The sequence below is a fragment of the Balearica regulorum genome, chromosome 32, assembly GCF_011004875.1.
Source record: "Balearica regulorum gibbericeps isolate bBalReg1 chromosome 32, bBalReg1.pri, whole genome shotgun sequence".
Classification (NCBI taxonomy): Eukaryota; Metazoa; Chordata; class Aves; order Gruiformes; family Gruidae; genus Balearica; species Balearica regulorum.
The window spans coordinates 389,952-401,469 of record NC_046215.1 but is presented as its reverse complement, the minus strand read 5'-3'; the positions used below and the strand labels follow the sequence as shown (position 1 = coordinate 401,469).

At 58.6% G+C, this 11,518-nt stretch overlaps 1 protein-coding gene across 1 annotated transcript in view; it reads left to right on the top strand.

Moving 5' to 3' along the window:
• The first annotated feature begins 3,244 nt into the window (after positions 1 to 3,244).
• The window catches only part of LOC104631832 (uncharacterized), a 244,583-nt gene continuing 236,309 nt past the window's right edge, over positions 3,245 to 11,518 (top strand). Inside the window, 5 exon segments of the mRNA XM_075738298.1 lie at positions 3,245 to 3,331; positions 3,761 to 4,068; positions 4,937 to 5,512; positions 5,959 to 6,663; positions 9,754 to 11,351. Coding sequence (XP_075594413.1) covers positions 4,032 to 4,068; positions 4,937 to 5,512; positions 5,959 to 6,663; positions 9,754 to 11,351 — 2,916 coding nt within the window. The 5' untranslated portion in view covers positions 3,245 to 3,331; positions 3,761 to 4,031.

The following is an 11,518-nucleotide window of genomic DNA, read 5'->3' as shown; positions in this document are numbered from 1 at the left end:
ACCGGCGCCTTGCACACACCCCCCCCACACACACACCCCCCTCCCCCCCGCCTTTACACGCGCGCACACACCTGCACACGCACGGAGCTACAGACAACCCCCCCATCTCCTTCCACGCTTGTGCACACCCGTGCACACCCACGCACACCCACGCACACCCACTCCCAACACCCACGCGGGCACCCCTACCTGCTCCCCCCCCCCCCCCATCCCTTGCACGCACCCCCACATTACCCCCCCCCCCCCCCCCCCCCCCCGGTACCTTGCACACGTGCACACCCCCGTGCACACCCCCGTGCACACCCCGCTAACCCGGGGGGGCACATCCTGCCCGCCCAGCACCCCCCCTCTGCCTGCGGGGATCCGGATTATCCCCCCCCCCCCCCCCCGATCCCAGCCAGCCCCCCCCTAATCCGCTGCAGGCTGTACTGCAGGCAGGGCGCAGGCAGGGTGCGGGCAGGGCGCAGGCAGGGCGCAGGCAGCTCCCGCAGGGCCGCGGGGGGGGGTCTGTGATCCCGGCGCCAGCACCCGCAGCGCCACGGGGGGGGACGGGGGGACACCCCGAATGCGGCCCCGCCAGCACCCCGCTGGTGGTGCGGTGCTCAGCGGCACCCAGGCACGGTGCTGCACCCTGAGCGGGGTGCTCAGCACCCATCCGGCTGCACCCTCTGCGTGGTGCGTGATGCTCAGCACCCATCCGGCTGCACCCTCTGCGTGGTGCGTGATGCTCAGCACCCATCTGGCTGCACCCTCTGCGTGATGCTCAGCATCCCTCTGCAGGGTGCTCAGCACCTATCCAACTGCACGCCGTGCAGGGTGGTCAGCACCCATCTATCTGCACCCTGTGCATGGTGCTCAGCCTTCCTGTGCATGGTGATCAGCACCCATCCATCTCCACCCTGCGCATGGTGATCAGCACCCATCCATCTCCACCCTGCGCAGGGTGCTCAGCACCCATCCGTCTGCACCCTGTGCATGATGCCCAGCACCCTTCCAGCTACACCCCATGCACGGTGCTCAGCACCCATCCATCTACACCCTGTGCAGGGTGCTCAGCACCCATCCAGCTGCACCTCATGCACAGTGCTCAGCACCCATCTGGCTGCACCCCGTGCATGGTGCTCAGCACCCATCCGGCTGCACCCCGTGCATGGTGCTCAGCACCCATCCATCTGCACCTCATGCACGGTGCTCAGCACCCATCTGGCTGCACCCCGTGCAGGGCGCTCAGCACCCATCTGGCTGCACCCCATGCAGGGTGCTCAGCACCCATCCGGCTGCACCCCGTGCATGGTGCTCAGCACCCATCTGGCTGCACCCCGTGCAGGGCACTCAGCACCCATCTGGCTGCACCCCGTGCAGGGTGCTCAGCACCCATCCGGCCCGTCTCCCTTTGAAGCGGATGAGGGCGGGGGAAAGCCCCCCCTGCTCCATCCGCTGGTGAACACCTGAACGAGGTCACGGAGCCGGGAGTTGGTGCTCGTCCTTCCTCCCGCGCCGCAGTCTTCCTCCTGCAGGAAGAGCTCCGTGGCCTGGAGCATCCTCAGGAGATGCTGGGTGGTCCAAAGCTGGACCGGGGAGAAGGTGATGCCCAAGGAGATGATGTCATGAGGTCAACCTCTGAGCGTGGGGCTCACCACCATGGGGGGCGTTTATCGGGGTTTATATCCACCGTGGGGTGGGGAGCAGGACACCATCCTCGAGTTTAGAGGGATGAAACCCAAGAGGGATGGTGTCCTGATGCACCCGCGCGGAGCGAACATCTCCTCCGGGTTTGGGTGGGCTCCTTGGACAACCCAGCAAGGTGCTTTGTACCTGAGAAGTTGTTTGGTTTTTTCTTTTCTTGAGGGATTGGAGAGCTGAGGACCCTTTGCGGTGACCTCCAAGACTTTCTCCTCGAGCCGGTGGAGGGAGGCAGCGGCTCCCAAAGGGTGTCTTCTCCTCCAGAGACGGAGGAGGAAAGTAGGTCGGGCTTGGAGCTCCCTCCATGGGCCAGGACTTCAGGAAAAGCTTTGGTAGAAGCTCCAACCTGATCAGGCACTACGTTGGGGAGAGACCCTACAGACGCCTCAACTGCGGGAAGGGCTTCACCATAAGCTCAACGCTCATCGAATATCAGGAGACCCAGATGGAGGAGGCTCCCTACAAGTTCTCCGTGTGCGGGAAGAGCTACAAGGAGCTGAGATCCCACCACCACGCGGAGTAGAAGGTGGTGACAACTCGCCCGGTTTTAGGTGGACATCCATGGCGGGCTGCAACTTTTGGGGTCTCCAGCCTCGTACCTCACGCTCAGGTTGCGACGGGCAGTCAAGTTCTGCCCTCATCTTCCTCTCCTTCACCCCGTCATCCTCCAGCAACAAAATAAACCTTGGATAGTCCAGAGACTCGTGCTCCCATCTCGTGGACCCTTGTTGGGACATCCAACTTAGGACCGAGATAGATTTTTATTTATTTTTTTTTTTTTGGTGACATCTGAATTAGCTTCTCGTTATCCGTTTAACATCGTTTGCTGCGTCTCAAGAGCCCCATTCCCCCCCAAAATGGGACGACCCAAAATCCACATTTCTCAAAGGCCACCCAGGAGCGAGGCCAAACGGCCGCGGTTCCTTCCTTCGGTAAACAAAGCGACAAACCAAACCACGGTAATATCGCGTTTCCATGGGGGTTTTATCAGCTCCGGAGCTTTTTCTTGTTTCTTTTTAACCTTTTATTTTAATTCTCAGGGTCAGCGCGTGGGTGAGAATCAGCAAATTCAGTTATTTATGGAAAAAGATATTTTCTCCCTTTCGCTTGGCTCTTTTTTTTTTTCTTTCCTTTTTTTCCTTTTAAATTATTATTTATTTTGTCTCATTAAACCTTGAGGCTGCTCTTCCTTGGAGGAGGGTAACGGAGAGGGGTCAGGCATGGGGGGGGCTCCATCCTGGCTCCCCTGAGCATCCCCCTGTATCCCGGGGGGGGTCCGTCCTGGCTCCCTTGAGCATCCCCCGGTACCCCGGCGGGGGGGGGCTCCATCCTGGCTGCCCCGGTATCCCGGGGGGGTCCATCCCGGCTGCCCCGAGCATCCCCCGGTATCCCGGGGGGGTCCATCCCGGCTGCCCCGAGCATCCCCCGGTATCCCGGGGGGGTCCATCCCGGTTCCCCCGGTAGCACCGGTTTGTTGCAGCCCGGCTCGGTGTGCAGGGGCACAGGAAGGGGCCGGGACAGCGGGACCGGGGGCGGGCGGGGGGGCTGAGCGGGGTGGGGGGGGGGGGGGGCTACCCCACCGTGCACCCCCGGGACCGGCCGGAGCGGTCCCCGCCGTGGGCTCCGCGGAGGGCGGCAGCGCCCGCAGGTACCGGGGGGGGGGGGGTGGGTGGTCCCGGGCAGCGGCTGCGGGGTACGGGGGGGTCCCGGGCAGAGCCCCGTGGGTAGTGGGGGGGTCGCGGGCAGAGCGCCGCAGATAACGGGGGGGCGGGGGGGGGGGGGGATCCCGGACAGCAGCCGCAGGGACCGGGAGGGTCCCGGGCAGAGCCCAGAGGGACCGGGGGGGTCCTGGGGTCCGCACCCAGAGGGACTGGGGGGGTCCCGGGTATTACCCTGTAGGTAATGGGGGGGTGTCCTGGGCAGAGCCCTGAAGGTAACGGGGGTCCCTGGGGCCGGGGATGGGGGTGTCCGGGGCAGCACCCCACAGGTAACGGGGTGGTCTGGGGAGGGGGTCAGGACCAAGGACCCCCCCAGACCCAGCACGGCTCCTTACTGCTTTGTGACCGGTCCCCGTCAGGGCTGAGAGCGATGCTGCACCCCCCAAGTTTAGGGGGGCACCAGTGCCCATCGGTCGCTGCCTTGAGCTGGGATCTCGCTGCACGTCCTCCAGTCCTCCCCTAAATAACACCACGGAGGAGGCCGGGTAACCCCCCCCCCCCCCAATAACATGGGGGGGCTCTGAAGCCTTCCTGTGTGGACCTTCAACATCGCCCAAGGGGATGGAGCCTCACCAGCCTTGCCTGGCCGTGGGGTGACGCGTGGACCGATGCTCTTCCCATGACCACATCATGCAAGAGAAGAGCCATGAGAGCGTGTCGTCCCCGGGTAAGGACCTGCTGCTCCCCAAATTTCCATAGCTGCCCCCTCTTCCCACGGCTCCTCTGCCTGCAGTTCCCCCAGGCACCCAACACGCGTCTCCTTTAAGAGTATCTGGACCAAGAAGCCATCAACAAGAACATCCAGGGACAAACCCGCCCCACACCGTGATAAGGGAGGTGGCGATAAGACCAAACCTCATTACTGGCGCTAACGGGCAAGGCCACGCTGAGTGTGAGAAGGAGGATAAGGAAAGGGAGGGAGACGAGCACGCAGGGACATAAAACCTGCCCAATTAGCGTTAACGAAGAGGCTAAGCAGAAACAAACCCCGCTGGTTGCGCTAACGGGTGGTCTTCTACTCACCAGTAGAACTTTGAAGTTCCACCAAGAGCTTTGCAGATAAAGATGCAACACTGGAGGGAAAACTGCGTACGGAGGAGGTGATGAGCAGGGGAAGAGGGGACGGGGAGGAGAAAAGGGGGGGGGGGGCAGGCAAAAAAAGGAGTTTAAAAGGGGCTGGTGGTGTAGTAGAAGGGGGTCGGTCTATGCTTTGGTCATCGCAGTTGGTCCTGTCTTCGTTATTCAATCTTTTTCTTAAATATTTCTGGATCCGGTGCTAGCTATGGGGGGGTCTGAGTGGGTTTGGGGTCATCTACAGGAGTCAGACTGGGGGTGTCGGCACCCCTGCTCTGTGGTGTCAGCTACTGGAGCGAGCTGGGATCCCAGTGCAGCTACTGGAGTGGGTGGAGGTCTTGCTAGAAGGTCTCCAGCAGCTGGGCAGCACCATACTGGCTGGTACTGGAGCTGCTGGAGGAGGTGGCCGCTCTCAATATCCCTTAACACACATCAAATGACCCGCTTTGGTCTCCCAACAGGTGATGGGACAGACAGTGAGAAGAAGGAGTCCCAGCCCATGGAAGAGCACAGGATGATGCTGGAAGGACCCAGAGAAGAGCCTCAGAGCCCCAAGGTGGACATGGACCACAATGTTCAACATCAGCCGGATGATAAGCAAGGTAGCCAAGTACCAAGAAAACCCCGAAAATGCTCTTTCAAAGGGACGTATGCTGAAGACCTTCAAGAAGATGCAACCCAACCAAGGAGTAGCTCCAGAGGGAAGGTGTACAAGTGTGTGGACTGCAAGAAGGTCTTCACCTGGGGCAGCAGCCTGACCCGCCACCGACGGATCCACACGGGAGAGAAGCCCTTCAAGTGCCTGGATTGCGGGAAGAGCTTCACGCAGAGCGTGGTCCTCCTGCGTCACTGGAGGACACACACCAAGGAGAAGCCCTTTCTCTGTACCACATGCGGGAAACGCTTCTCCTGGCGCTCGGACCTCATCACCCACCAACGCATCCACACAGGAGAGAGACCGTATGCCTGCTCGCACTGCGAGAAGACCTTCCGGAAGAGGTCTCACCTCATGAGGCATCAGCAAGTCCTCCACGATGGTGAGTCCTCAGAGGGGGCTTAGCGTGAGATGTCCCATGCCCTGGTGGAGCTGTGGGTGGGGATGGCCTGGAGAAGTACGTGGTGGGGCTGTGTTGGGATTCCTGCTCCCAGCATGGCAGCAGTGATGGGGTGAGAGGTGTCCCTGGGGATGGAGTTGCTCTGTCGCCAGGTTGGGTTGAACTGTCAGTATGGATAGTCCTGGTCTGAGCAGGAGGTTGAACTGGAGACCTCCAACTAACGGAGCTGCACTGGAAGAAACTCCTCATGAGTCAGTCCTGGTGATAGCAAATGGTCTCCAAGAACATTTCCCAGGTTCATTTGTGGACATGGAGGCCTCTCTTCACCCACCCTCCACCAAACCCCCTCCTGGGTCTTCCCAACTTACATTACCCATCCTTGGTCATGGAGGTCCTGTTGGCGCAATGGCTTTGTCTTTCTCGAGCAGGCACCGAGAGCACCCAGCTAGAGCCGGGACAACCACCCCAGGTGCTGGAGGAGAAGTTGGAGAGCAAGAAGGAGCAGACACCGATGAGACAAGGGGGTGGCATGAAGGACACCCACACAGCCACAAGCAAGCCGATGGCCCGTGCCAAGCAGAAGACCCATAAATGCCCAGAGTGTGGGAAGACCTTCTGTTGGAGGAACAGCCTGAGACGCCACCAGAGAAATCACACGGGAGAACGACCCTACAAGTGCCCGGATTGCGGAAAGACCTTCAACGACTTCTCCAACCTCGTCTCCCACCATAGGATCCATAAGGGAGAGAGACCGTACGAGTGTCCCGAGTGCGGGGAGTGCTTCACTCAGAACTCGAGCCTTTCCAGGCATCGGAGGACCCACACTGGAGAAAAACCCTTTTCCTGCTCTGATTGCGGGAAATCCTTTACTCAGAAGCAAAAACTCATCTTGCACCAGCGGATCCACACCGGGGAGATGCCGTACAGCTGCCAGCAATGCCAGAAAACCTTTCGGACCAGCTCCCACCTCGCCACGCACCAGCAGATCCACGCGCAGGAGAACTCCCACGCGTGCCTGATCTGCGGGAAGTCATTCAGCGTGGGTGCCGAGTGTCTTCTCCATCAGAGGACCCACCTGGAGGAGGTGCCGGTGGGCCAAGATGCTTCTCCAGCGGGTGATGTGACACGAAATTAGGGGGTTGTGGCCTCCCTAGGTAGGCACTTCCACCCTTTTGGTTTCATCCCATGAGCCTGGTGATCTTGGAGGGGGAAATTCAGACATGTCTGGGGGATACTAATGCCCCACCAAGGGTTTTTTTGGGGGGTGAGGGGCCATGTGAGCCCCTCTCTGCTTTTAAACACGAGTGCCTGCACATAGGTGTAAAGGAGGAGAAGCAGCAGGTGCCTCGGGTACGTGGACAACGTGACTCTTCCTTCAACCCAGCACGTGGGACCATCACATCCAAGAGCCCCAGCATCTCCATGGGGACTTGTGGGTCCAGGGCAAGGAGATGTTCAAGAAACGCTGCCTTCCTGGCAAAAACAGGGTGCTCCCATGAATCCAAAGGGATCGTAAAGCCTCGTTAGCCAGCGAGGTCGTTAACAAGACCCAAGGTTGAACAAACTGCTGGACAGCCTTGGTAGGACATTTTGGTGGGATGTTGGTTGGCATCTCACATCATGTTTTACAAGCTGTGACCATCGTGGTGTTTTTTATTCAGTTTGCTCTTAACGTGTTTCTCTCTCCCTGTTCATTGCTCTCTTCGTTAAAAGCATGTACTGTTAATTATTACTTGATTACAAACTGTGAAGATGGACTTCAATAATGGTGCTCACCAAGGCCGAAGTTCTCGTGCTTCCCGGTGGGATGCTGCACCATGACGGTGGAGGGAGGATGAGCCATTCTCGCCGTCGCCTCGGGGACTGTTTTACCGCCAGGAAGGAGACGCTGCCAATGGGGGAAACTTTGGCCAACCCCCCCCCCAACTTTGGGAGGTTTGGAGGAAGCAAAAATCCAGCCAGGACCCTGCAATAAAAATCAAGCGCACGGGATGGTCCCTTCGTTATGTATGTGCATGCATACATATATATACACACACATACAGACAAGTGTATGTGTATATGTCCCTATAGTAAATAGAAGAAATACCCCTTTTTTTTCTTTTTTTTTTTTAAGTTTCTACGAAATATTGTGGATTTTGCTCAAAATGTCTTTCGGGTTCGCGTCCTGTTCATTTGACAGTGAATAGATTTGGGGGTGCACAAGAAATTGGGAGGGGGGAGGCAACCAGGAGGATGCCCCAACCCATCCCAGCCACAGAGATGTCCCTGGCCGTGTCCCGTCCTGCTCAGTCGTAATGCGGAGAGGAGGGGGCTGGGGCAGGGGGGTGGCCGGATTTCGATCGGGAACTGGCTGGGCATCCGTCTCCCCATGGGAGGTGGTGAGTAATGGCCATGGCATAACTCCTTCTCCTTCTCTTTCTCCTCCTCCTCCTTTTCCTTCTTCTTTCTCTTTTTCTCATCTCTTTCTTTCTCCTCCTCCTCCTTTCTTTATCTTTCTTCTCCTTCTCCTCTTCCTCCCCCCTTTCTCTTTCTCCTTCTCTTTCTATTCCTTCTCCTTCTCTTATTAAGCTATTTTTGTCTCCACCCACAAGTTTTCTCGCTTTCCCCCTTCTTTTCCCCTTCCTGGGTTCACCCGCAGTGGGTGGGAGCAGCCAACAGCCTGGTGCTGCCCCAATCCGACCTGACCCATCTCCATCCTTGGCCCTCCTGGGGGGTGCGATGAGTTTTGGGGGGTGGAGGGGGGGAAAGTGGGGACCAAGGGTGGGCACTGGTGCCGAGAGGAGAAGGAGAAGGAGAAGGAGGGACAGAGGAGACGGCATGGAGAAGGAGGAGGCATGGAGGAAGAGGAGCAGGAAAAGGAGTAGGGTTGGAGGATGGAGGAGGAGGAGGTGGGATGGAGGAAGAGCAGAAGCAGGAAGAGGAGGGATGGAGTAGGTGGAGGGATGGAAGAAGAGGAGGAGCATGAGCAGGAAGAGGAGGAGGGATGGAGTAGGGATGGAGGAGGAGCAGGAGAAGGAGGAGGAGGAGCATGAGCAGGAAGAGGAGGAGGGATGGAGTAGAGATGGAGGAGGAGCAGGAGAAGGAGGAGGAGGAGCATGAGCAGGAAGAAGAGGAGGGATGGAGTAGAGATGGAGGAGGAGCAGGAGAAGGAGGAGGAGGAGCATGAGCAGGAAGAGGAGGAGGGATGGAGTAGAGATGGAGGAGGAGCAGGAGAAGGAGGAGGAGGAGCATGAGCAGGAAGAAGAGGAGGGATGGAGTAGGGATGGAGGAGGAGCTGGAGGAGGAGCAGGAGGGTTGGAGTAGGCAGAGGGATGGAAGAAGAGGAGGAGCAGGAGCAGGAAAAGGAGGAGGGCTGGAGGATGAGTAAGAGCAGGAAGAGGAGGGCTGGAGGAGGAGGAAGAGGAGGAAGGATGCGACTCCACTGCTCACTGTATCCGGGTCAGAGGAGGAGCCTTCGCTAGGACCACGGAGCGCCCCGCAGCCCCCCCCCCGGGAGCATCCCCCTGCCCCGGGTTCTGCCCCCGCCGCATCCCGCAGGTAACTGGGGAGGGGGGGCTCGGGGCAGCCCCGGCCCCCTCTGCCCCGCTCCCACGTGGGGGGGATCCACGGGCTGTACCGTGGGGCTGAGCCCTGAGAGCCCCGGGGGTGGCTGCGGTGGGATGCAGATGTGGGGCAGGGTGGTGGTGGTTGGGTCCTGCCCAACGCATGGGTCCTAGCACCAGGTCCTGGTGGATGCTGGGTGGTCGATGGTGCTTTGGGACACAGGGGGAGGTGGTGGCTGGTCACATCCCACCCGTGGGGTGCGAGTGAAGGTGGGATCCCATCAATGCATGGTCTTTCTTCTCCAGGTCTTCGTGGTGCAGCAATGGGTGGTGCGCTGGATGTGGTGGGAAGGGGTGGCACAGAGGAGAAGTCCCTTGGGCAGGTTGGCAGCAGGGGAGGAGAAGGGCACGATGGTGTTTCCTCAGCCCAGAGGTCCATATGGACCTTCTCTGTCTGGTAACCCTCAGTAGATCTCTTTCCCGTGGCCTTATCCTGTGTCCTTATGCCCTGTGAGCTGCATCGATGTGGGATTGTAGCCTGGGGTTACCGCCGCCACCACCCTCTGGTACCACTGGTGCTGCTGAGCAGGCTAGACTTGGGCATCAGAGCCTCAAACTTTCACAGGAACTTTGGTAAAGGCGCTGCTCTGACTGGGCTTGGGATTTTCATTCCTACAGCTGACGGGATGGCGGATGGGGAGGAAAGTGGTCTGGAGGAACTAGAAGAATGTGAGCTGTGTTGGTACCCATCTGAGGTAGACATCCTCCAAGAGCCAAACCCAACGCCACAGCACGAGTGTGAGAGTCAACCGCAACAAGCCTCTGAAGAACCGAGCAATGACTTCCGTGGACGCCCATCACCGAGAAGGAGTGGACGGCTGCAAGCCTGCCATGGGAGCCGTGCAACAAAGAGGACCTACAGCTGCAGCAAGAGTGGGAAGAACATTGCCGGGAAGGCAGAAGTGGCCATGCACAAGGCCCTCTACAGCTGTCCCGACTGCGGGAAGATCTTCAGTCGGAGGTCCTTTCTCATCCCCCACCAGCGCATCCACACCGGTGAAAAGCCCTTCACCTGCCACGAGTGCGGGAAGGGTTTCCGAGTTGGGTCAGCTCTCAACAAGCATCAGCGGATCCATACGGGTGAGAAACCTTACAGGTGCGCAGAATGCGGGAAGTGCTTCCGTCTCACCTCCACCCTCAGCACCCATCGGAAGATCCACACCAGGGAGAAACCCTACGTCTGCCTCGTTTGCGGGAAGACCTTTCGGTTGAGCGCGTATCTCCTGGCCCATGAAGCCACCCATAGCGTGGACAACCCTTTTCGGTGTCTTGCGTGTGGGAAGAACTTCAGCTTGAGACGGTACCTGGCCATTCATCAGCGGATCCATACGGGAGAGAAGCCGTTCAAGTGCTCGGTGTGCGGGAAGGCCTTCAACCGGAGATCGACCCTTATTGTTCACCAGCGGGTCCACACTGGGGAGAAACCCTACAAGTGCCCTGAATGCGGGAAGAGCTTCATCATGAGTTCAGACCTCGTTGCCCATCGGAGAATCCACACCGGGGAGAAACCCTACAACTGTCTCAACTGTGATAAAAGCTTTCGATTGAGCTCCCACCTTACGAGACACCAGCGAAGCCACACTGGGGAGAGACCGTACAAATGTATGGATTGCGGGCAAAGCTACACAGACAGTTCTGGACTCATCAAACACAAGAAGATCCACATGGAAAAGAAGCAGAGGGCATCTCAGGGAGCCCACTCAGGGGAGGGACGTTATAAATGCCCCTACTGTACTAAGAGCTTCCATGGAAAGTCAGCTCTGGTCCTTCACCGGTCTACCCACGTCGGAGAGCGACCCTATAGATGTTCCAAGTGTGAGAAGACCTTCAGCCACAGCGCGACTCTACTGAAACACCAACGAATCCATACTGGGGAGAGACCCTTCAAGTGTCCCGACTGTGAGAAGTGCTACAACGATGGCTCAACCCTTCGGAGACACCGGAAGAGCCACACCGAGGAGAAGCCCTTTAAGTGTCCCAGTTGTGGGGAATGTTTTGGTGCCATTGCAGCTCTCCTGAAGCATCAGCGGTTCCACACCGAGGGGAGACCTTACAGATGCTCCGACTGCGGGAAAAATTTCCACTCTAATTTTCTCCTTGTCACCCACCAACGAATCCACACGGGAGAAAAACCCTATACCTGTCCCATCTGCAAAAAAACCTTCCGCCAAGCCTCCCACCGTACGAGGCACCAGGAGATTCACAGGAGGACCAGGGCTGGCGTTGCTTTGCGTGATGTGTCCGAGCACCACGTGCAGAAAAGAAAGACTCGGCACAGAGTGGGAGCAGAGGTGGGATGTGATGATCAATCATCAAGTCCAGATGGTGCTTCCACAGCTCAACAATAAAAGAATTTGAGATGCCCTGAGTCCATCAACTGGTC